This window comes from Natator depressus, chromosome 3 (genome assembly GCF_965152275.1).
Source record: "Natator depressus isolate rNatDep1 chromosome 3, rNatDep2.hap1, whole genome shotgun sequence".
Lineage (NCBI taxonomy): Eukaryota > Metazoa > Chordata > Testudines > Cheloniidae > Natator > Natator depressus.
In genome coordinates this window covers 8,679,332-8,704,759 of record NC_134236.1, presented here as the reverse complement: position 1 = coordinate 8,704,759, position 25,428 = coordinate 8,679,332, and the positions used below count along the sequence as shown (strand labels likewise).

The 25,428-nt window shown below is 45.4% G+C and overlaps 1 protein-coding gene across 7 annotated transcripts in view; it reads left to right on the top strand.

Moving 5' to 3' along the window:
• Positions 1-25,428, top strand: part of NCOA1 (nuclear receptor coactivator 1) — a 345,055-nt gene that overhangs the window by 245,250 nt on the left and 74,377 nt on the right. For all 7 annotated transcript variants that reach the window (XM_074947374.1, XM_074947373.1, XM_074947370.1 and 4 more), the window contains 2 exons: positions 15,594-15,688; positions 23,263-23,440. In XM_074947374.1, the coding sequence (XP_074803475.1) occupies positions 15,594-15,688; positions 23,263-23,440 (273 nt within the window). The remainder of the gene's footprint in view (positions 1-15,593; positions 15,689-23,262; positions 23,441-25,428) is intronic.

The window sequence follows — 25,428 nt, the reverse complement described above, 5'->3', positions numbered from 1 at the left end:
ACACCATATCCCTTGCCCCGAAGCCCAGACTTAGGAAAGGACCAGGTCCTCTGCCATCTCCCATCACCTGATGCTTGTCACCAGCTGGCCATATGCTTTCACTGCCTTCATACACAGTTTATCAGTCTGACTCCTCCCATTCCTACCAGTCAGTGGTGAACGAGGAGAGGCGTAGTTCTCCCATTTGAACAGCTGGGAGGAGGCTGAACGTAGACTGTTTAGAAGGGGGGGCTGGAGGCCCAGCTCCCAAACTGACTGGGCAATCAGCACCGTGTTTTGAGCAGTGGCTCATGAAAGGAAGTTGGTCCATCCCTTCCTTCTACCTCATCTGGGTAGCTCAGAGAAGCAACTGGAACCTCTCCTCCCTGGATGTTCCCTTCTGGGTGGCTGGATGGAACCTGAAATATAGAGGTAAAACATTCCTCCCCCCACTCCTTTTCCCATATCAATCTCACGTGTTTATGTATCATTTAAAGTCTCAAGCTGCCTTTTATGCTGACAAGCTGCTCTCCCAGGCTGCTTGCAGTTGTTGGTATTTCATCTCATTGCCATTTAAACCATCTTATGAGAACTGCACTCGGTGCACACAGAAAACCTTCTCTCGGATGGCTTATTTTTATGCTGGTTGTTCTTTCCTGTTGGATTTACTGGATTAATGAATTCCATGCTGGGGACTAATTAATGGCATGGCTTTCTGTCAAGCTTTCGATCGATGGGCGCACCAGAGTCTATTACATCTGATTTTAATTAACTAAAAATCAAATCTCCGCATTAGGGAAACTGCAGATATACATTCTGTCACCTTCCCAGTTGCTTCAAAAGTAGAAAGATCATCTAGGAGCTGTATTGTGCTGGATAGGTACAGCCTTTTGTAGGAGTCCATGTAGAACTGACTTCAAAGGGAACTCAGGAAGGGATTGTGCTTCAGGCCTATGCCTTCTCTCCGGCCACCACTTCATCTTCCTTCACCCTGGTCTCTCCACCTGGTCTTTCTGAGGCTTCCTGTCCCATGAGCTCCGTTATGCGTCTGTCTGTTTTGGCCCCCAGTCCTGTACTATTACTGTACAGTTCTTTATGTATTTATCCTCACAGACCCTGTGGGAGGCAGGAAGTACTATCACCTAAACAGGACACTTTTTTGTTCCCGCAAAACTCTGTGAAGAAATCAACATTTCCACTCAAAAGTTTTAGCGTTTTCAATGAAAGACTGAAAACCAAACATTTGTCAGTTTTCAGCAACTAGAAAACAAAAAATCGTAGCTGCAAATTGAAAATTTTTGGTTTATGGCAGAAGTGTTTCAATTTGTCAAAATAACCACTTGGAAATTTTGTTGAAAATGAATACTTCCTGCAGAAATTTGTTTTGACAAAAAACATTTCATTGAAAAAATGTTTTGAACAAATAATTTCAACCAGCTCTGTTATCATCCCCATGTCACAGAGGGGGAGCTACGATACAGAGAGACTAAGGGGCTGTATACAATGCAGCTGAAGATTTGATTGGGGTAGGCATACCCACTCTAGCTTTAACCGAGCTAGTGTGGCTAAAAATAGCAGCAAAGATACAGCAGCACAGACGGTACAAGTTTGACTGGGAGCTTGGGTATGTGCTTGTGTGGCTATCAACAGGGTCTGTGCCTCTTTGTCTTCACTGCTATTTTGAGTTAGATAAAGGCTAGCATGGGTATGCCTACCCGAGTTGCAGCCATACCTCTGATTGCAGTGTAAACACATACCCTGTGTGACTTGACCAAGGTTAGACAGGGCGTCTGTGGCAGAGACAGGAATTGAAGCCAGATCTCCTGAGACCCAGGTTAGCACCTTAACTGTTGGACCATGCGTCCTCCACTTCTCAGTCACTCTGATCACCCGCTTCTAGTCTCTCGTGCATCAGCTTGTTGTTGACTCCCTCTCCAGGTTCTCCACCACTCTTGCCTCCCCGTTCCCCCTGCAACGTCCAACCCATTCATGCCCAACATCTGCTTGCTCCGCCTCTGCTCCCAGGCCATTGAGTTCCTCTGGAGAGAGTTCCATGGTCATGCCAGACTTCCTCCACCACAAATTAACTCTGTCCTCCTCATGTTCTGCCATTTTCCTGCTCAAACATCATTGCTTCTCTGCTCTCTTTGAATCCAGATGCCTATTTGATCTACCTAGCTATAAGTTTTTATGGTGCTTAGCACAGTAGGATTCTGGGCATTACTGTGATAGCAGTAATAAAGAGGAAGGAGAGAGAATATGGGCAAATTGACTTTCCCCTCTACATACATTTCATGATGGAGCTGAAAATGTTTTGCGAATTTTGCAACATTTGTCATTGCAAAGAAGTAAAAGTCATTTTCAGGAAATTCTTCAGAATCTGATCAACTTTCCTTGCATTGTTTTGCTACATTTGACGTCTAAAGCGGTAGTAAAACACTATTCTTCGGTAAGCCCTTTTAGATGCCTGTTCCCTGGTTGACTTGTGCTGCCCTTCTGGTGGTAATACATCCCCTGCTGACTGCTGAGCATGCTTCCTGGTCCCCCACCGTGTTTGTTGTTGGCTGACTATCTTTACTTGACCTCTGGGCAGACCTATGATGCTGCTCCCATGAGAATCTCCGGTAATATTTGTTATGCATATTTCTACTTTCATAGAAAACTTTCCCTTTTCAATTTTAAGATGCCTGAATTTCTCTCTGCCAATGGCTCCATGTGCAAAGCCCTTGATGCAGAGGGAGACAAACTTAGTCCTATTATACAGGATCCTAGTCAGTTTCTCTCTGTAGCCCTCGGATGTGTAAAATACTGATGATCCCACAGAGAGCAAAAGAAGACAAAACAGATGAAAAGACCAAAAGAGAATGGAGAGCTCAAGAGATTAAAAAAGAGGAGGCATTTTCATACCATGGGGATAGGAGCCATATAGAAACTCAGTCTAGCAGATGAAGACAGAGAACAGTGAGACAAAAGAGAAAGAAGAGAGTCAAATCCATGAGAAGAAACAGTGTGAAAATAAAAATAGCCCTAATGTTGGTGGCTGTCATGATCGTTTGCAGTGTTAAATGTGAACAACCCAATTTGTGTTTTGGTCACCAGCTGGATTACTCTAACAGAGTGGCATGTGAGGAGAGCCCTCCAGAACGAGTAATTCCCCTTTCTAGGTGTGCCTTTTAAAAATAACCGTGAGACAGGAGATCTGGTCTCAGGTAGCAGTCTGGAGTTTGACAAAGCCCATGCTGTTGACCTTGTCCTTAGGGCCCCAGGCTGTATTTCCATTAGTAGCCTGGGCTGGAATTCTCTCGTCGAGAGGGACTTGGGGTAATTCTCTGTGACAGTGAGGGGGTAGGTTTGCTTAGAAATGTAGTCCTTCCTGTCAGCCGTGTTGAAGTCCTGAATGAGGGCAAGTCATAGAATCGTAGGACTGGAAGGGATCTTGAGAGGTCATCTAGTCCAGTCCCCTGCACTCATGGCAGGACTAAGTATTACCTAGACCATCCCTGACAGGTGTTTGTCTAACCAGCTCTTAAAAATCTCCAGTGGTGGAGATTCCACAAGCTCCCTCGGCAAGTTATTCTAGTGCTTAATTATCCTGACAGGGAGTTTTTCCTAATGTCCAACCTAAACCACCCTTGCAGCAATTTAAGCCCATTGCTGCTTGTCCTAGCCTCAGAGGGTAAGGAGAATATTTCTTTTCTCCCTCCTCCTTGTAACAACCTTTTATGTACTTGAAAACTGTTATCATGTCCCCTCTCAATCTTCTCTTCTGAAGACTAAACAAACCCAGTTTTTTAAATCTTTCCTCATAGGTCATGTTTTCTAGACCTTTAATAGTTTTTCTTGCTCTGCTCTGGACTTTCTGCAATTTGTCCACATCTTTCCTGAAATGCGGCACCCAGAACTGGACACAATACTCCAGTTGAGGCCTAGTCAGCGTGGAGTAGAGCAGAAGAATTACTTCTTATGTCTTGCTTACAACACTCCTGCTAATACATCCCAGAATTTTTTTTTTTTTTTTTTGGTAATAGTGTTACACTGTTGACTCCTGTTTAGCTTGTGATCCACTATGACCCCCAGATCCCTTTCTGCAGTACTCCTACCTAGGCAGTCATTTCCCATTTTGTATGTGTGCAACTGATTGTTCCTTCCAAAGTGGAGTACTTTGCATTTGTCCTTATTGAATTTCATCCTATTTACTTCAGACCATTTCTCCAGTTTGTCCAGATCATTTTGAATTTTAATCCTGTCCTCCAAAGCACTTGCAACCCCTCCCAGCTTGATATTGTCTATGCCGTTATCTAAATAATTGATGAAGATATTGAACAGAACCAGACCCAGGATCCATCCCTGCGGGACCCCACTCAATATGCCCATCTAGCTTGACTGTGAACCACTGATAACTACTCTCTGGGAATGGTTTTCCAACCAGTTATGTACCCACTTTATAGTAGCTCCATCGAAGTTGTATTTCCCTAGTTTGTTTATGAGAAGGTCACTCAAGACCCAAAAAAAGCCTTATTAACGTCAAGATATACCACATCTACCACTTCCTGCCCCTATCATTTTATGATCACATTCATCTTAGCTGCTTTACACTTTCAAATTCTCAACCAGATCCTTCCTGTTTGTCAAAATCAAATCTAGAACAGCCTCTCCCCTAGTAGCTTTCTACACCTTCTGAAATAAAATATTGTCTCTAATACATTCCAAGAACTTGGCTGATGATCTGTGCCCTGGCATGTTATTTTCCCAACAGATGTCTGGGTAGTTGAAGTCCCCCTTCACCACCAAGTCCTGTGCTTTCGATGATTTTGTTAGTTTAAAAAAAACTCATCCATCTCTTCTTCCTGGTTAGGTGGTCTGTAGTAGACCCCACCATGACATCACCCTTATTTTTTTACCCCTTTTTCCCAGAGACTTTCAACGAGTCTGTCTCCTATTTCCATCTCAACCTCAGTCCAAGTGTATGCATTTTTAATATATAAGGCAACACCTCCTCCCTTTTTTTCCTGCCTCTTTCCTGAGCAAGCTGTACCCTTCTATACCAATATTCCAGTTATGCATATTTCATAGTTGTTTATTAACTAGCTTTCAAGTTCTTCCTGCTTATTCCCCATACTTCTCGCATTAGTATACAGACATCTAAGATACTGATTTGATTCTCTCTCCCCCCCGCCCTACCCCCCACCCCCGTTCTGTCTTGTCTCTCCCTTATCTCTGCAATAACAGCCCATGCTCCCCCCAGGTTCTGACCCTTCTCCTGGGTCTCCATGTTTTTGACTTACTTGTGGGCTTTGGTCACCTGCCCCTGTTGAACCTAGTTTAAAGCCCTCCTCACTAGGTTAGCCAGTCTGTATCCAAATATGCTCTTGCTCTTCCTTGATAGGTGGACCCCGTCTCTGCTTACCTGTCCTTCTTCCCAGAACAACATCCCATGGTCAAGGAATCCGAACCCTCCTGGCGACACCATCACCCAGCCAGGCATTCACCTCCAGGAAGCTTCTGTCTCTGCCTGAGCCCCTACCCTTGACCAGAAGGATTGAAGAGAGCACCATTTGCACCCCAGCTCCCTCACCCTTACTTCCAGAGCCCTGTAGTCACTTCTGATCTGCTCAGGGTCATACCTCGCAGCATCATTAGTGCCCACATGGATGAATAGCATGGGGTAGCAGTTAGAGGGCTGGATGATCTTCGACAATCCCACCCTAATGCCTCGGAGACAGGCCCCTGGCAGACAGCATACCTCCTGGGATCCTATGTCAGGGTGACAGATGGGTGCCTCCGTCCCCCTCAGAATAGTGTCACCAACCACCATTACTCTGTTTCCTCCTGGGAGTAGTGGCTGCAATCCTCCCAGCCTTGGGGGTACATGGCTTCTTCTCCTCCACCTTTGGGGGTGATTCCTCATCTCTTGTTGCCAGGGCATCATAACGGTGGTTCATCACTGTGGTAACCAGCAGCCAGTGACCTCCCTGTGTGACAGAGCCATATCCTCCTCCCCTGGTGGCGTGACAGCAGTCCTCTCTAGCTGGATAGCTTCCTCAGCCTTGGACGTCTCCATATGAGTACTCTCAATGAATTCCTCATGAGCATGGATGCTCTTCAGCCTAGCCACTTCCTCCTGCAGCTCTCCCGCCTGCTTCCTGAGAGATTCCACCAGCAGGCACATTTCACACTGGATGGTCATAAGTACGGCCATAATGGATCAGACCAAAGGTCCATCTAGCCCAGTATCTTATCTTCAGACTGCAGCCAATGCCAGGTGCCCCAGAGGGAGAGAGTTAATAACATCAACTAATGTTCCAATAAGAACATAGGAAAGACCATACTGGGTCAGACCAAAGGTCCATCTAGCCCAGTGTACTGTCTTCTGACAGTGGCCAATGCCAGGTGCCCCAGAGGGAATGAACAGAACAGGTAATCATCAAGTGATTCCCCCCTACTATCAGCTTTTGATAAACAGAGGCTAGGGACACCATCCCTGCCCATCCTGGCTAATAGCCATTGATGATCCTATCCTCCAAGAATTATCTAGTTCTTTTTTGACCCCTGTTATGGTCTTGGCCTTCACAACATCCTCTGGCAAGGAGTTCCACAAGTTGATTGTGTGTTGTGTGAAAAAATACTTCCTTTTGTTTGTTTTAAACCTGCTCCCCCAAGCCTGGCTTTCTGAGAGTGGGAATGCAGGCCATAATCTTTTCAAATCCACACCAAGGTCTGGGTAGAGGCATCCAGGATCAGGTTCTTTGTCTGGATCCAGATGCAGGTGAAGGAGACAGGAGCAGTGTTGCCACTGGCAATGCAGCCCTTCCTAACCATAGTGATTATATTACGACTCCCTCTTACAAACTCCTTCTCAACCTCCCTTGTTTGCTAGCTTCCCTTTGGCGCTTAGCCTTTGGCTCTTCAGGCTTCTCTTCTAGATCTGTCCCACCCTCTCATTAATCACGCAGGGGGAAGGTGATCACAAGGCTAATTGAGTCTGATCAGGATGATCATGCTGGGAAATCAGACAAGTACATAAACTCAGCCCTATCCACTGATGTGTCTACCTGGAAGGAAGCAGGCTTCTGACAATGACCGAACTCTATGGGCAAGTGAACCCACTTCCTTTGCTTATTTTTTCATATGTAATGTTTTTTGGGGCAGACCTCTCAATGCAGAGGGTCTAACCCAGTTCCTAAGACTGACTGCAATGTACTGTCTCTTTCGGTGAACTGAAAAAAAGCCACAGAAAGGGGAAAGTGTTGTGTTCTTCCCCTTCCTCCATTTATAAATGCCTTTCTATTTGATCATCCAAAACTGCTGTTTAGTAAAATAACAGCCTCACTGCTCTCAACTCATCTATCAAATTCTGGTTACAGGAGAGGAGCTATGTAATAGAGATCTGATGATATAAGCACAGGATCCTCATAACAAAAGGAGGACTCAAGCACTTACCTTTCCTAAAATCCAGGGGGAAATGCCATAGTTAAGACTGCTGCCCATCCTCACACCAGATATTGCCCTAGTTTGTTGTTCGCTCATTTCCCCACCCCATTTGGTTGCACCATGCTGTTGCAGCAGATTGCCATCCCGTTGTCAGCCCTTGAAGAGTGGCACCTAGCCAGGAATGTTTATTTTTATTTCAGTAGGCTCCTGCTCCCTTTCCATTGCTGAATGCTGGAGTTGATACTATGCCCCTTTTCCACTGCATCAAACGCAGCATAGGTGAGACAGAGCCTCAGTTCTGACGGGATGTGAGAGGAGAATAACCTGGCTGGGAACACTGAAGGCGGCTGGGGTGCTCTGTCTGGTCGTGTGGAAAAGTTCCCCCTCCACTGTGGAAAATCTGTTCCCACTGACTTGCTCTGCTATCTCTTCCTTGAGCATGTGTGCTGATCTCCTCCCCTGCCTGACATGCATTACAGCATCCAAGCATCCATTCCCTCTTGCAGTGCCTGGCCAAATTCAGGGCTAGCTTTGGCCTCTCTGAGGATCCTGACCCCATTCACTCTGGACACCATCATTAGGGCTCCGTGTCTGTCACGGAGGTCACCGAAGTCACAGATTCCATGACTTTCTGCGACCTCCATGACTTCTGCAGGAGCCAGTGTGGCTGACCCCAGGGCCACCCAAGCAGCTGGCCCCCAGAACAGCCACTTGAGTCGCTGCTGCAGCGGCCCCGGGGACAGCCACACCAGCCATTGCTCCGACAGTCCCCAGCAGCAACTCCAGGGTGGCTGGAGCAGCCGCGGTCTGCTGGCCCCGGCAGCAGTCCCCAGACGGTTGGAGCAGTCACAGTCTGCTGGCCCCAGCAGTGGTCCCCGGCCAACTAACCGGAGAAGCCGTGGTCCCCGGCAGCTGGTGCTGCTGGTCCCGGGTGCTCCCCTCAGCAGCCATGCCCTGTTCTCCCCCAGCAGCGCTGGCTGATCTTTGTAGTGTAGATGGTACCTAGGATGTCTTTTACTGTAATTACTGATTAACTGAATCCTAAATTACTCAGTATTATTGGTGTGCTGTGGCTACTACTTTTTATGCTGACCAGTATTGCCTCATAGCTTTCTTGAACTCCCGGTGTCTGTCTGTATCTACCTCTTGTCTCTTTTTTTAATACTTAGATTGTGGGCTCTTTGCAGCAGGGACCATTTTTGTGTCGTGTTTGTACAGCGCCTAGCACAGTGGGATCCTTCTTCATGACTGGGGCCCTGTGTGCTACCACAATGTAAATAATCACCAAAAGTGTCAGGTGGAACTCGAGGACAAGCAGCTGTAGGGGAACATTTTGGTGCCCTCCACTGCAAAATGTAGGCGAGGTTTTTGCCTGTCACCAGAACGTTTCTCAAAACAGCAGAGCTGCCAGTGATTTTAGTGTAATGCGAACAGGAGAGGGGAATGAGACTAATGGGTTAAGGTGAAAACCAGAGGTTTGTTGTAATGTATTCTTTTCATATCTCCGAGGCTTCTCGAGATGAAAAGCTAAAGAGCTGCATTTAATGAAATTTTGCATTTAAGCCCATTAACTTAAGTGCTTGGTTGGGATGCACTGACACTTCGACTGGAAAAATTCTGTGTATGCCACCCTGGAAAAGGTGAGCAGGTGCTTTAATTGATACTTCTACTTTCGCTGAGACACCCAAGAATGCCTGATGACTCCAAACTAGGGAAGGAAAAGGCTTGCGCACAGTTGAGATGGCAAAATGGTGCCTCGTTCTGTCAGCTAATCCTTTTGAATAATAGGCTTGGAACTGGCGTATGAAACTATTTTGCTAAAGTGGGAGGATTCCACAACGCAGATAAAGGATTAGATTTGGAAGCCAGCACATTACCCCTAAGTATATGAATTAGTTAGGAGTGGAAAGAACATCTCTCATGCTGTTCAGTATTAAGAGCTTCGGGCTCTGCCACAGGCTGCTTGAGAGACCTTGGGCAGGTCACTTCTCTCTCTGCCTTGGTTCTCCCCTGTAAAATGGAGGAGATGATGCATCACACACCCCCATGTTTGTTTTCATGGTAAATTCGGCAACCCTTGTAAAATGCTTTGAGATCTTCAGTCAGCAGACGCTATGGAAATGTTTTAAATATTATTGGTATTACAATAGCTCCTCGAGGCACTAACCTGAGACTGGGGCTTCGTTGTGCTAGACATATGCATAGTGAGAGTCCGTGCTCCAGGGAGCTTACAGTCTAGATAGATAAGGCAGCAGCAAAGGGTGGGAGGAAGGAAGTTTGATATTCCGCACTTTACACATAAGGAATTGGGACCCAGAAAGATGAAGTGACTTGCTCAAGGTCACACAGGGAGTCTATGGCAAAGCCAGGAATGTTCATTGTTCAGGTCTTCTGGCTTGCAGTCCCACACTGTACACACAAGGCCACCAACAAGGTCTTAAACTCAACATTCCTCTCTAAGGATGAAGTATTTGTTTTCTAGTGGTGAAGTCACAAAAGCATTGAGATGGCACATACCGTAAGGCTGGTTTTTATAGAGTCTCAGAAATGCAGGTCTCGTCCATCCCCCCGCACTAAGGCAGGATCAGCGTTTCCAAAGGTGCCCAGTGCCCACCTAAATTTTGTGAAGGAATCCTACCTATGTGCACAAAATGGGCCCTTCAGAGTATGTCTGCCCTGCAATAAAACACCCGCGGCTGGCCCATGTCAGCAGGCTTGGGCTGCAGGGCTATAAAACTGCAGTGTAGACATTTGGGCTCAGGCTTCAGCCTGGACTCTGGGACCCTGGGAGCTCTAAAGCCCAAGCCTGAGTTAGTTGCCGTAGGCCATGTAGACATGCCGGTAGTGTGTGGATACTTGTTTTGGTGCCCAAGTGTCTCCGTGGGGGTGTGGCTGGTTGTGATGCGCTGCCAGTGCGCATGTTGCTGTACAGAATATGTAAGAGAGAAGCTCCTTGCCCCCCAAGGAGCTGATAGTCCAAGAAGGCAAACAGATCACCCTTTGGGAGTTTTTTGTGTATAGCCCTGCTTAGAGAGGTGGATCAAGACTGGCAGGCTGCTGCCCTGAGGAGGAGGGACTGGAAGAATGAGGCGATTGGGTGGAAGCCTGCATTTGAGGAGTATGCTGTGGCGAGGTAGAATGCAAGGCATGCATGTACCGGCATGGTGGCTTTTTTCTGAAAACTAGGCCCAGCATGTGCTAGAGCGTTCGAATGTTAATCTTTTCTCCTTCCATGTTGTTTTGAAATTCGAGATAATTATTTAAAAGGCTTTGCCTGATCTCTTGGACACTTTCTGTGCTCAGAGAGGGCTTTGTTTCTGGAAGTGGGTCTGCCTTTCACAGGCTATCGGGAGGGGAAGGTGATCTGATTTTTTTTTACTGGGTCACCCACAATGGTGAGTTCCACATGTCATGTCGTTGCATCTGAGCGATGGAAGCTGTTGTCTGGAATGCAGGCAGGAATCAGTGTTGTCTTATCATTGATCCTACATTACTATTATTAATTTATTATTTGTATTCAAGTTGCACCTACAGGTCACAGCCAAGATCTGACACAAGTTGTGCCAGGTGCTGTACAAACCATAGTGACAGTACCTCCCAGATAAACTGCTATTGAAATACAAGACAGACAAACGGTGTTATGGGCAACAGAGGCACGGAGGTCAGTGGCAGAACTAGGAACAGAACCCAGGTCTCGAGTCCCAGTCCAGTGCTCTATCCACTGGAATATGCTGAGTCTCCTAAGAATGCCATTGATTATGAATGAGTGTTGAGCAACTGGCAATTCCACGTCTGTTCCTCCTAAAAAATTGTCTTACAGGTGAGGTTTGAGTTAAGAGAACAAAGCAGGAAAATATTTGCTCAGAGGATCCTATAAAAAATTCTATAATGATGAGGGTATGGGGAATATGTGTATGTGAAAGGACACATTTGTAAGTTTCTGGAATGTGGTTTGAACTTGCTCTTCATTCATATCATTAGATCTAAGCACAAGTGAATCACAGTATTAATCTGATGCTTGTGGTAAATGTTGGGTTGAATTAGACACTTCCCCAAAAAACTGTAAATGCAATTTAGCTTTTGCTTACAGACAAGTCATGGAAACAGTCCTCTGTTCAGTGCCAGGATAGTGTGGAGATGAATGTCAGAGCAGAGAGCATAACAGGCCACAAGCATCTGTATGTTGAGAGTGTCAGTGTTGCTCAGTGGAGATGTGTTAGACTGTGGAGTAGTCTCCTAAGGAAGTGGGGGAAGTCCCATAGCTTGGGAATTTTACAAGAGATGGAACAAAACTCTAGAAAATGTGCTGTAGGGAAGGTTTCTCCATTGGCTCCTAGAGATGGATTGGATGGGCCAAATAGGTTTCTTCTGTCCATCCATCTGTGCTAGCCAAAAGCTGGGACTGGACAACAGGGGATGGGTCATTTGATAAATTGCCCTGTTCTGTTCATTCCTTTGGAAGCATCTGGCACCGGCTGCTGTCGGAAGACAGGATACTGGGCTGGATGGACCATCAGTCTGACCCAATATGGCCATTCTTATGTTCTCATCTATACAGGTACTTTTATGGCCCCGGTTACAACAGCAGTTGAGCATCTCAAGTATGTATAGATTGATCTCATCACAAAGGAGTACGTGTCAGAGCCAGGAATTCACCTAGATCTCCCAAGTTCCAGTCCAGTTCCTTACCCCCAAGGCCATTCTTCTAGGTCTATTTTCTGTGATTCTCACTCCAGCATTTTTCAGAACTCAGGCTTGATCCTGCAAGACTGCTGTATTCAGGACTCCCACTGAAGTTAATGGGAGTTCTGCACACAGAAGGTCTGCAGGATCAAGCCTTTGCTGAGGATGCTAATCTTTAGGTTCTGTGGGAAAAGAGGCTTCCCTATCAGTGGAGTGAGCACAGTACACAGAATACAGTGGAGTTGGTCTAGGGAGTTTTGCTTTGTTTAAAGTAGCCATAGAAAAATACCTGGTTACTATGCATGTCTGTTCCTGAGGGGGCTGATCCTGTTCCTTCCAATGCCAGCACTGCATGGGATTGGGCCCTAGGTTTTTTCTGAGCTATATCTGCTTAGTTGCCTGGCAAAAGCAAGTATTTTTACTCCTTCCTGCACTGCAGAGCCAGCCTAACTGCAGAGAGGCAGGCTGTATCCTATTGTGCCTCGCACATCATCCACCAAATTGCCAGCTGAATCATGATCCCAGGATTTTTATCGTTGCTGACGGTTGGTGGTGATGCAGAAAGAACACAGCTTTGTTTTCAGCTATCAGGCAGAGTTTGCAACTCTGGCACTTGGGGAGAATCTTGTAAATGGTGCAAATTTGATAGAAGAGTCACTGAAGAAGGGATTGTGACACCAGAGAGATTCTGTATTTAGAGTTGTTTTCTGATAGCCACAAGGAGTTCTTTTGATTAGTAGCTATTCATAAATTGCAATGAGCAACAGTAAATTGTGCCGGTGAAGGAGGCATGCATGTCTGCAGCTTGCCCTTCCAAATTATTTGTCCCCCTGATGTTCCAAGACTCCCAGTCTCTATTTTGCTTCTTATGCAGCAGTCGATTTCCCCCACCTGTGTTTTACCCTTTTAAAAAATTGTCCTTTATTCTTTCCATTGAAATGTAGCAGGTGATGCTGTAAATGAGTCCCAGAATCCTTAGTGCAAGTTCCAAAGAAGATGCACAGCAACCAGTGTCTAGTGATTGTGATGGACATGGGAGGATGTGAATTCTCTGACTTCCATCAGGAAGAGCTACAAGAGCAAAGACACTCCCTGCCCCCAAAAGTTTACAATCTAAAATGTCCCTTTCTTCCATTTGCTAAATAGCACCAGAAGAACAAAGTAATGCTATTGCTAAGTAAAGTACAGTTGTCCCTTCTAGGTATTACTGTCTTGGACAAGGCCAGTGTCCCTCTCTTGCTTCTGTTGCATGAAAAATTATTCCACCCTAAGCAAAACTTGAGAGCTATTTAGGGATTTTACACTAGATCTATTCAAAGTTTTTTATAGCTCACGGTTTTTCTGGACTGTTGATACACTGGGGAAACTCACCATGTACAATGGGTTTGAACTGTTTTAGTTGGTTCTTTATTAAATGTGCTAAGAGTGCAGGAAAGGGGCAAGGGGGTTAGAATAGGTTTTGGATGCCTGTCTGGAGTCTCCCATTGGTAACCAAGTTCTTTATCATGAGACTGTATTACAGCTGTGTGAACAATTGAGGGAACCGGGATTGTGAAGGGTGAGATGTCTGTTCCATAAAGCTCTCATCCCACTCCTTATGGGGATTATAGATGGTGGATTTGGGAAGGACCTCCTAGGATACCTAGTTAGTTCATGTCTGGGATACGTCTCTGTACTAAACTCCTATGTCTTTAATCTGGTCTATTCTTGAATGTTTCTGATAAGTATCCCAACATTCTTTGAGTCCCTAGCAAAGGAATCCAACAACAGATCCTTGCTGTTGGAGATGTGTAGCTAATTTGCCATTTGCCTACTTTGAGACACTTCTGCTTTTCTGAATATTGTTGGTCTCTCTGTACTTTCCATCTATACAGTCCTTTCTAATTGGGCGTGGCCTGTGCATCTGAGGCCTTGTCCCACCAGCTGCTTTGACACCAGCTCTGACATCCATTGACACCTAGCCCTCTGGGGAGCATTCAGGCTTTAGGGATCAGCCCTGTAGATAAGGTGCAACTAACTTACTTCTTCCCAACTTGGAACCTTACCATTTCTCATCCCTCTCTTTGCCCCTTCACTGGCTTCCCTTGGCCCTCTACCTTACATGAGAGCTCCTTGTGCCCTCTTCAAAGCCCTACCCAGTCTAGCGCCCTCCTTTCTCTCTGTTCTCTATTGCACTCAAGCCACATGACTAGCCATCCTCGTAGTTTCGTACTCCTGCTCCTGGTAGTTCCCTAGCCTGGAACATCTCCTCCCTGACTATGGAGCTAGAGCTTATATGGCCTCCATCACTGTAGTGTCTGAGCACCTCACCATCATTTACAGTATTTATCCTCACAACTCCCCTGTGAAATAGGGAAGTGCTATTATCCACATGTGGCACTGCTCATGCAGGGAGTATGAGGCAATGCCAAGAATTGAACCCAGCGCTCCTGATTCCAGTCCAGTGCCTGAACCACAAAATAATCCTTCTGATCCATCTCCATACTCTCCTCTTTCAAACCCCTCCTCAAAACTCCCTTCATTCCCAAGGCCAGTCAGCTCCTGACTCAGCCACAGGGGTGGTGAAGAGAGTGCCAGGGGAGAGTAACCAAATAAACTTGAAACCACCTCACTTTCGTGGCTGACTTACTGTAGTCACTTGCCTTGTCCCATTCCCCCTCCCCCCATTGTCTGATAACAGACGATAAACTCTTTGGAGTAAGGTTCTTGTCTGATTATTGGCTTGTAACGCAGCTAGCATCCTTGGAGTCTAGTTCAGTAATGAGGTCTGCCACCCAGATTTTAAACTGAGCCATAATACTCAAAATAAAACTCTCACACACAGCTCTGACTTTTCTCTCTCTCACGCAGGGCTATGTCGAAAACTTTACTAAAACCTAGTGGCCTGCTTTCTAGAGGTGCTGGGTACCGGCAGCTCCCATTCAACTCCGTCCTAGGCGCTTGGCACTTCTGCAAATCAGGCCACCTATACATCATAGCTACGTCTTTGTCTTCTGAGCCTGTGCTGCTTGTGTCAAAGCAGGCTATCTAGTTTCTTCCGGCACAGTTTGTTCTTTGTGAACTCCTGCTGCCGATTGCTCATCGAGATGCTGTCAGATCTTACAGATCAATTATTTGCTCAAACATTTTCGCCCATACTAAGGCTGAGCTGACTAGTCCTCTTTCAAAAGCTTGATGTTTTTCAGTCTTCCTCTTTAAAATGGTGTGAGTGGTTCCTCAATTTCCTCTGAACCCAGGGAGGAGAGGATGGGGTGATCTAGCTAATACAGACATTTTCCTACAATTGGAAATGGCGTTTTCTTTTCTCACATTGCTTCCCCTTCTATACAGTGAAAGGGGCACAGATCAAAATACAGAAGTCACTTCAGTGCTTTCAGTTTGTTGCTTCACTGGGACAATGGATATTAAACAATAGTCAATGTTTTGTTGCTAATCAGTCGCTTTTCAGTGGTAAAAAGTTGGTTCTTTTCAACTAAAACATGTCCTTTCCCTTACTGCAGAGAAAACAGCTGATGATGACGTCCAGAAGTCTGACATCTCATCCAGCAGCCAAGGAGTGATCGAAAAGGAATCTCTGGGACCTCTTCTCCTGGAAGTAGGTGCTCTATTACAATCAGTAACACCACCAGTCTTTTCGTATTTGAAATCTGAGGTCGTTTTAATTAATCGCTGACTAAGAAAATACAGAATAGTAGGAAAACACAGTCCCAATCAGGTTGTTCCAAGGCTAGATTATCCCTCGCTAAAGCTGCGGGTAGCCCACTTTTGTCCCCCAGTTCAGCTTATCCCTTAAGCATGGGAATCCTAGCCCTATCAGCAACTCACTTAAGCACATGCTTAAGTCCCACTGAAATTAAAGCAACTGAAGCATGCGCTTAAGTGCTTTGCATGAATCAGAGCCATAGTGAGCAACGTCTTAATACTGGTATAAAGGTGCCATACTGATGCCTGCCTACCTCTGTGTAGTTATTTCATTCTTTCCACTTAGCCTGAGTAGCATTGTGGGGGGACACAGTATGACTGAGGAGCCATCGTTCAACTGAGCAAGTTGAAAGCAGTCTGCTTTGGGAGAAAACTTCACTTTCAACCACACTGACCTAAGTCACCGGTTAAACAGGTTGTCTTGTTAACTGCCAGGGGTGCTGAAGACTTGCTAGCCCTTTCTGGCACCAGCGTTCTTAGATGTGTGCTAGTAAACTTCCTCCTCCCAGCCGAGGCATGAGAAAACAAGAGTTAAAGGCAGGAAGAATGAATACTGAGTGCAAAGCAGTGAATTGGAGTGGGCCATTAAAATGCAACAGCATTAAATAGTCCCATTTTGAGGGCATCAGGAGCAACCAGATCATTTAGTCTGACCATCTGTATAACACATGCCAATAAACGCCACCCAGCTGCTTCCACGCCAACTCCAACAACCAGAATTAGACTTGAGTATTACAGCCTTCAGGAGGCTAAACTGTTGCGTGCCATGGCAGAGAACAGACGAGACCTGTTGAGTTTAGTGTGTGGATGCCAGTGGTCTGGGATAGTCAGGAGGTCAGTCTAGATCAGTGGTTTTCAACCTGTGGTCCACTATGTCTAAAATTTCCAAAGGGGTCTGCACCTCCATTCAAAATTTTTTAGGGGTCCGCAAATGGAAAAAGGGTGAAAACCTCTGGCCTAGCTGATCTGGTGGTCTCTTCTGCCTTAAACACTGACTATGACCAACGGAACCAATGCCTGGGGCCTTTCTCTGACAGGGAAGTAAGTGTGATATACCACAGTGATCCTAGCAAATGACCTACACTTTGTGCTGCAGAGGGGAAGGTGGGGGCTGTGCTAACTAGATCTGTGTAACATGAAATATGGTGAAGTGTGATGGTATGGGACTGACAAAAAGCTCTTTTCTTGGCATGAAGTGGATGCAATTGCCAAAGTGGTTCTTATGTTTTTACTAATTGATAAAGAGACATATTGGCTACTGTAAAGGGCTGACAGTGCTAAATCATGATTGCCCATGTCTGCTTACTAGCAGGAGAATCTGGGGCAATAGGAGCACTTTTATAGCAAATGAAGCTACCGAGGAATGATCAAAGGTTCACTACAGACAAAATTAATGCCTAGGTGAGAACATATTTGAACTGAAAGGAAGGATCTGATTTGTGAAGAGAATTAAAGCCATCTGCCTGAAATATGTGGCCAGAGCTAACTGAGAGTTGTCTGCTCAGCAAAGGAGGTGCTGTCTAAAGGAAGCAAAAAAGCAGAAGTGGCATTAGAGAGAAAACAACATTGAACAATGGAAACAGTGAGTGAGAAGAGTAAAAAAAAATATAAAAAAGGGGGGGTGGGCAAGATTGTTCTGAGAAAGGTGACAGTTCCTCAAGAGTAATATAGAGCTTGGGCTACAGTAAGAGAGTTGTGCATCCTGCTAGAGTAATGAAGGATTGAACTCTACAACCGGGAAGAAGCCAGAGGAGGTGACTTTCCAGGAGAGTGGGCTGTCTAAGAGGCATCAATAAATTTGCAGCATACCCAAAATTTTGTAGAGCAACCCCTGGAAAGTCACCCCCGGATGTAGCTCTCATAAATCAGGGGTCAATTTAAGACCCTAGTACAGTTTAAGAAGACTTTTATTCCAGAGCTGCTAGGCCTAGCCAATAGCTCTCTATAGGGGTTGAAAAAATTGGGTGCTTATCTGGGATGGGGAGTTAATTAGATCAGCTTGCCCATGGCTGAGAATACGGCGCCATGCTCAGAGTTTAGCATTAATAGGTCATTCCTGCAGGGAATTAAAACAAAGGTGTGTTGTGGCTCTGTTAAGTTCTGCTTTGTGAAGAATTCATTATACACAGTGTGCTAAAAATATCTAACAGTTATGCAGAAGGAAGGATAGTTTTGTAACTTGAGATCCCATACAACCAACATGCAAAACACTAATAGATGGGTGAATTGCTCTGGAGTACAAAGCCGCCTTCTGACACCAGACCTCCAACACCATTAATTTGATAATTTACATTGACCCCAGCCAATGCACGTTGAGATCACGGAGGCTACATGCTGTTATTTACATGTATCATCAACATAAGTCAAATCACATATTTATCTCTGGCTTCCAGAGCCAGTGTCAGATTGTATTTGTATTCTATCCCTGGGCGCCTTTAACGTTCACTTAGGTCTGGCTCCTGCGCAGTGCGTCTGTGGAGTGTTGCAAGGATAAGAGCAAGGTGGTGAGCAGGACCAAGAGAGCAGGGAATCTTTTTGCTGCATTAATCTGAGTGCCAGGTTACTCCTTCCTAGTAGCAGGTTTGAAGCCTAAGAGGGGAAGCATGTAGCTTATCCCTCATTAACCTGAGGATCCTTGCACTTCAACCCAGGTTCTCCCAGACACACCGTGTCCCCTTTCATATCCTACCATACCTTGTGTTCCTGTGATTAAGAGAGCAGGTATTCAGAGGGCTTGAGAGCTTCAGTGTAGAGCGGGGGTTCTCAAACTGGGGGTTGGGACCCCTCAGGGGGTCACAAGGTTATTACGTGGGGGGGGGGTGTCGTGAGCTGTCAACCTCCACCCCAAAGTTTGAGAGCCACTGGTGTAGAGGATGATGCCTAAAGTGGAACCTTACATGTGCCCCTATCTATCTGCCATTTGCACTTGGGCTGGAGTGCAGCAGTTATGGTGCATCATCTAAGGGCTTGCAGGATCAAGGCTTTAATACTTAAGAAGATGCCTGGATATGTAGCTCGAATTTCTTTTCAATATATTCAGCACATTGGCATCCCTCACCCCCGTCAGGGGCCAAGCATCACCTGTCTTGCAGCACTAGATTGCAAGTTGGGGTAATGCTCATGCTGTTAGCCGCTCAGAGAGAGGTTTTTCTGGTAAGGTGAGGGTAGGGGCTGTGGCTGCACTAGGGGGTGAGGAGTGCTAGATATTCCTGCCACAAGGCTGTAGCAAAGCAAATTCCTCCCCTCCTGTCCTCAGACTACTCCTTTTAGAGGTGTTAGGCCCTTTCCTGCCTCCAAGCACTGCTGTTCATGTTGGAGAGGAGGAAAGACTCCTTCTCTCCAACCCAGCATAGCTTAGGCTCATGAGATCTATTAATGGGACTTTTTTTTAGAGTCCTTTACAAACCTTAACTAATGCCTATATCCCACCCTGTGAGGTAGCTGAATGTTGCAATCTCTGTTTTGCACATGGGAAAACAGAGGCACGGGGCACTGTGAGAACATATTAGTTAATTTTTGTGAAACACTCTGGAAACACTCCCCATCTGTGCTCAGTAGTTATTAGTATTATTAATGGTGACTGTTTGGGTGCTCCCAATAAATGATCTCGCTGAGGAATGGCTTCAGATCCTGCTTATATTGAGGCAACTATGAAGAGTTTAGTTTTCTGTCACAACTGACCAGGAGAAGCAATTTTAGGTTCCAGTAGGTTCCTAAGCAACATTCAGATTCAGCCGTCTGAAAATGTTCCTGAGGTGACTGCCATCCCCACCTGCTTGTCCTTTGCTGTTTCCTTTAACTCTTGGGATACGAGAGCTTGCTGCTCAGAAGGACCCAAATCCTAGCTATTATGCCCCAAAGTAAAGAGATCTATTTACTGTAACTTGCAGGGCCATAGTACATGCTTAAGCAAATGTACTGATATTTGATCCTCAGCAAAGGAGCCACAGAGTTCGTGACATACTTCATTACCATTAGAGTCCTTTAGCTAATCACAACACAGATCATCTTTGTGGTTATTCCTTTCTTACTGCCGGTTGTGCTTTAGATAATCTGTGCTCTTGGGTCAGTTCACCAGACACCACCCGTAGACAGCAAGGAGCCTTCTATGCACCTAAAAGAGGATGAAGAACAGCCCATTACTGGAGGGGGGGATCAAAGCAAAATGAAAGGACAGTGCAAACAGAGAAAATTTGTAATTATGTCAGACCACTTGAAGTGATCTATTATCTCTATTATGGTAGTGAGATCAGGGTCCCATTGTGCTAGGAGCTGTACAAACCCAAAATGAGAGAGAGTCCCTGCTTTTAAAGAGAAGGACTTGCGTGTCTGCTATTAGTCATTCAGAGTTGCAGGCACTCAGCTACTGTAGTGATGAGGGCCATGGAAATACTAAAATAGGCTGTGCATCAGGATTGGGAACCATGGGGTCACCTGCATGCTATGGTTTGATTTCCATTCTATATTAAGGCCACAATCCCTTTCTGTCATCTCACAAACCTTTTGCTGCATTCCTAGACCTTCTGAGCTGGGTACCAGATCAGTTGCCACTTACCTGGACTTCTTCCATTAAGGAGTTAACTTGCTACTGTGCAGCATGTTCACTAGAAGACCGCACCAGTGTAGGTTTTAAATGTTGATATTCCTGATCTTCTCCACAGAACGTAATGCTTGGGCTAGTGACATCTTAATGGGTAGTCTTTGTGTTCTAGGATTGTCTTGGGGCTAGATTGCAAGGACTAGGAGTCAGCAGATCTGGGTTGTAATTTTCTGCTTTGCTATGGATGGACTTCCTGTGCCCCTTTGGGAAAAATCTCTCTGTAATTCTGTTTTCCTGTGGGGGATAATACGATTTCCCTGCTTCACAAACAATTAGCTCATTAATGTTTGTTAAAGCACTTTTACAGCCTCAAATAGAAGTGGCTACAGAGACAAATTATTTATTGGTTAGGTTTTCTGCTGTTTGGGACCAGATCCATCCCTCGTCATGGTTCACAAGCTCCACAATCAACAGTGCTGATACACCAAGTATTTGTAAACCCCAGAGTAGCACTTGCTCAGTGTTGCTAAGTTAGGAGTGAGTTCTGTTACCCCACATGAGTTTTAGTTCAGTAGCCTCTTCCTTCTGCAAAGCACCCTGGAGTACTGCGTGCAGAGAGCACTAGTTAGAAACCTTGTCTTGTACTTTTCTGCAGGGCTTGGATCCAAGGGCCCCCTGCTTTCTTAGTTTCCCTCAAAAAAAATTTTAGTGTTTTATTGGCCTCTGATTAGGATGCTCACAAGAGAGGCATGGGCTCCTCTCCTAATTTCCGGAAATGGATTATTCAGCACCAGTTACATGCTGGTTAGACATCAGTCCGACTGTGTTAATGGAGCCGTGATTGATTTACACCCAAGCTCAAACCATTTGTTAGGTGCTGATTCATTCTGTTTCTTTAGCTGCTCTTATTTCCCATCTGTTTTATTCATGCTGTTCTTTACTAAATACTTTAGAATAACCGGATCAGCTTTGTTACTGGGTGTGTGATGGGGGGTGGATGGAGGAAATATCACGATGTACTTGAAAAGGAGGGCAGTTAAGGAGTAAAGTTTAATGCAGGGCTCTCGGACAAACCCATTTGACTCTTCTACAGGAGTCTGTTTCTTCTGTGGGAGCATGAAGTGCAAAAGCTGGTTGCTTGGCAACAGGCAACAGCTGTGAAAAAGGAAAATTGTGGTTGATCTGCCAGAGCAAATTTTGACAGAGTTCCTTTAAAAAAAAAAAAAGTCTTCCTGTTCTTGCATGTTGCTCTATGGCAAACCTGATTTCCAGAAAATATATTAAATGGAAATCAGAGACTGTGTAGCAACATAACTCACTTCAGACTTCACAAGACAATAAAATTATACGGCATATGTTTGGTGGAGAAAGGGGATAGAATGTTGCTGCGTATAGGGAAGGGGAGGTGTATGTAAAATATAAAATCCTGGTTTTGTCCAGGGAGGGATAGCTTGGGGCGGGGAGGGATAGCTCAGTGGTTTGAGCATTGGCCTGCTAAACCCAGGGTTGTGAGTTCAATCCTTGAGGGGGCCATTTGGGATCTGGGGCAAAAATTGGGGATTGGTCCTGCTTTGAGCAGGGGGTTGGACTAGATGACCTCCGGAGGTCCCTTCCAACCCTGATATTCTATGATTCTGTGAATACAAGTCCCGGATTCTACAGTCTGATCCCTGGACTTATGTGCCCTGTGCAGTGCTATGGATCCACACCAGCACCAGGGGGCTGCCCACATGGATTCAGTTGCAGGATCAGGGCTTGTGTTAGGGCGCTTGCTGTTAATTACTAAAGATGGCATTAACTTAGGCTCCAGGTAGGTAAAAATCAAATCCTACTGACATTTAGCACCTCTAAATTATCAATCTGCCTCTCCCAGGGCTTCTTCCAGAAACAGTGGAGTCCCCTACATTGGGCATTTCCATGTTGGTAGAAAGAGTTTCCCCCTCATGAACAGTACCAAAGGAGTAAATAAGGACTTGACCCTGGTCCCATTAAACTCAATGGCAAAACTCCCACTGGTTTTAATAGTGCAAGATTGGCCCCCTGTTTGCAGATATTCTGTTTCACTGTGGTTGCAGGGCTTGGGCTGGATTTGCCAGTTGTTTCCCAGGAACATGAAAAATGCGTTAGTCTGCAAGATGCTGAATATCTTTTAGTTCTCAGGCCTTGATTCAGCAAAGCAAGCATGTGCTTGACCTGCATGCTTTACTGAATCAGGGCCTCACTGACAATCTGACTCTTCAAAGAGGATTGTTTGCTACTAGCTATTATGCCCCAAAGTAAAGAGATCTATGTACTGTAGTTGGCAGAGCCATAGTACATGCTTAAGCAAATGTACTGATATTTGATCCTCAGCAAAGGAGCCACAGAGTTTGTGAAATATTTCATTACAAGTAGAGCCCTTTGGCTTCTACATTTAGATCTTCTTTGTGGTTATTCCTTTCTTACCGTCAAGTGGATATAGCTGGTCATGCTTTAGATAATCTGTGCTCTTGGGTCAGCTCACCAGACACCACCCACAGACAGCAAGGAGCCTTCCACACACCTAAAAGAGGATGAACAACAACCCATTATTGGGGGTGGGGGGAAAGCAAAATGAAAGGACAGTGCAAGCAGAGAAAAATGTTAATTATGTCAGACCACTTGAAGTGATCTATTATCTCTATTATGGTAGTGAGATCAGGGTCCCATTGTGCTAGGTGCTGTACAAACCCAAAATGAGAGAGTGTCCCTGCTTTGAAGAGTTTATAGTCTAAATAGACAAGAGCGGGGGGGGAAACAGTTGCAGAGAAGCAAAGTTACCTGCCCAGGCTCACAGAGCAGGTCAGTGGAATAGAACCCTGGTCTCCTGACTCCCAATCCAGCGCTTTACCTTCTGGAGCATGCTGCTCTTGCACTGACTGCATTTTTATTTCCTCTGGACATTGCAGGCGCTGGATGGCTTTTTCTTCGTTGTGAATCGTGAGGGGAGGATTGTGTTTGTGTCCGAGAATGTGACCAGCTACCTGGGTTATAACCAGGAGGAGCTCATGAATACCAGTGTCTACAGCATCCTGCATGTAGGGGATCATGCGGAATTTGTCAAGAATTTGCTGCCAAAGTCTCTAGGTAAGAAGCGGATGGGTTTTTCCTTCTTTATTTCAAAGAAAAATGGGATTTGCGCCATGTTTTCCTGATGAAGCAACTAAACAGCTGGTGTCAGATTGTTAATGGCCTGTCCATGTGTTTATAACACAACAGTCACTGTTACCTAAAGTGGAGAAGTGTAACCTCTCTGTGCTTTGGAGTCTTGTGTTGTGAGACTAGATGCATTAATATATATATAGCACTCTGAGATCTTCAGATGCAAGCCATTGTAGAATTGCAAAGTGCTGAAATCATGTCAGATGTTTACAGTATTTATTTTTTGGCATTTGAAGAACAGTGTATAAAACGCTGTTGTTCTTACAATTAAGTTAATTCTGTAATGACTGAGATTTTGGTATACCTAACTGCACACTGGAATTTGGAGAGCTGTACAAACCAGTTAACTACATAAAGAAATAAAGCAGGTGTATATTTCTGTCTCAGCTCTCAGGGTCCGATCCATCAACTTTTGCACAATGAGAATCTCCCTACTATAATAGAAATTCATATTAACTTTTTGTAAAGAATGTTCTTCCTGTTGGCCGTCAGAGCCTTTTCTCTCTGCTTTCTGCTACTGATGCAACTTCTGCATAGATCAGAATAGCTCATGGGTTGTGGAACAACAAAACTTTCTGGGGCTTTGTGTGTTAAATAAATTGTCTACTGGGAGTTGAGTGCATGCAGTGCACACTTGAGAACACTAGAGGGCAGTGTGAGAAGGTCATCTGGAGAGCGAATAACTGGAGGACGTTTGGGTTTTGAGGGCTAGTGTAAAGAATCCTGTTTAATCCTATCGACTGCCTGCTCACTTGCCAAAATGCCTGTTGCTTAATCTGTATTTAAGCTCATTTTTAAAATAATATGCTTTATGTGCAATCATGTAACTCCCAGTAAGAACCTCTATTGGCTACTCAGCCAGAAACCTCAACTAACTTTATTAAACACACAGCTTAAAAAGCTTTGACTTTAAAGGCATGTTGTTAAAGCAGATATGCCAAAAATGTGCCCTGCCTCTTGAATTCTGGAGCTTTTTGGTAGGTTTCAGGCACGTGGCAACAAACACAAAGAATAAGCTATGTTTTGGTTTGTTGTAGGATCAGTACACAGTTGGTTTTAGTCAAATGAATTGTTTCAGCCCTCAGATCAATGCCTTGTTCAAGGTAGGTCAAGTCTGTGGCCTATCCACCTTGCCCATATTCTGCTGTTTTGATAATATAATGTCTAGTTGGCAGCCGGTATCAAGCGGAGTGCCCCAGGGGTCGGTCTGGGGGCCGGTTTTGTTCAACATCTTCATTAATGATCTGGAGATGGGACGGATTGCACCCTCAGCAAGTTCGCAGATGACATTAAATTGGGGGGAGAGGTAGAGACACTGTAGGGTAGGGATAGGGTCCAGAGTGACCTAGATAAATTGGAGGATTGGGCCAAAAGAAATCTGATGAAGTTCAACAAGGACAAGTGCAGAGTCCTGCACTTAGGACGAAAGAATCCCATGCACTGCTACAGGCTGGGGACCAGCTGGCTAAGCGGCAGTTCTGCAGAAAAGGACCTGGGGATTACAGTGGATGAGAAGCTGTATATGAGTCAACAGTGTGCTCTTGTTGCCAAGAAGGCTAACGGCATATTGGGCCGCATTAGTAGGAGCGTTGCCAGCAGATTGAGGGAAGTGATTAGTCCCCTCTATTCGGCACTGGTGAGGCCTCATCTGGAGTACTGCGTCCAGTTTTGGGTGCCCCACTACAGAAAGGATGTGGACAAATTGGAGAGAGTTCAGCAGAGGACAATGGAAATTATTAGGGGGCTGGGGCCCATGACTTATGAGGAGAGGCTGAGGGAACTGGGCTTATTTAATCTGCAGAAGAAAAGAATGAGGGGAGATTTGATAGCAGACTTCAACTACCTGAAGGAGGGTTCCAAAGAGGATGGAGCTCAGCTGTTCTCAGTGGTGGCAGATGACCGAACAAAGAGCA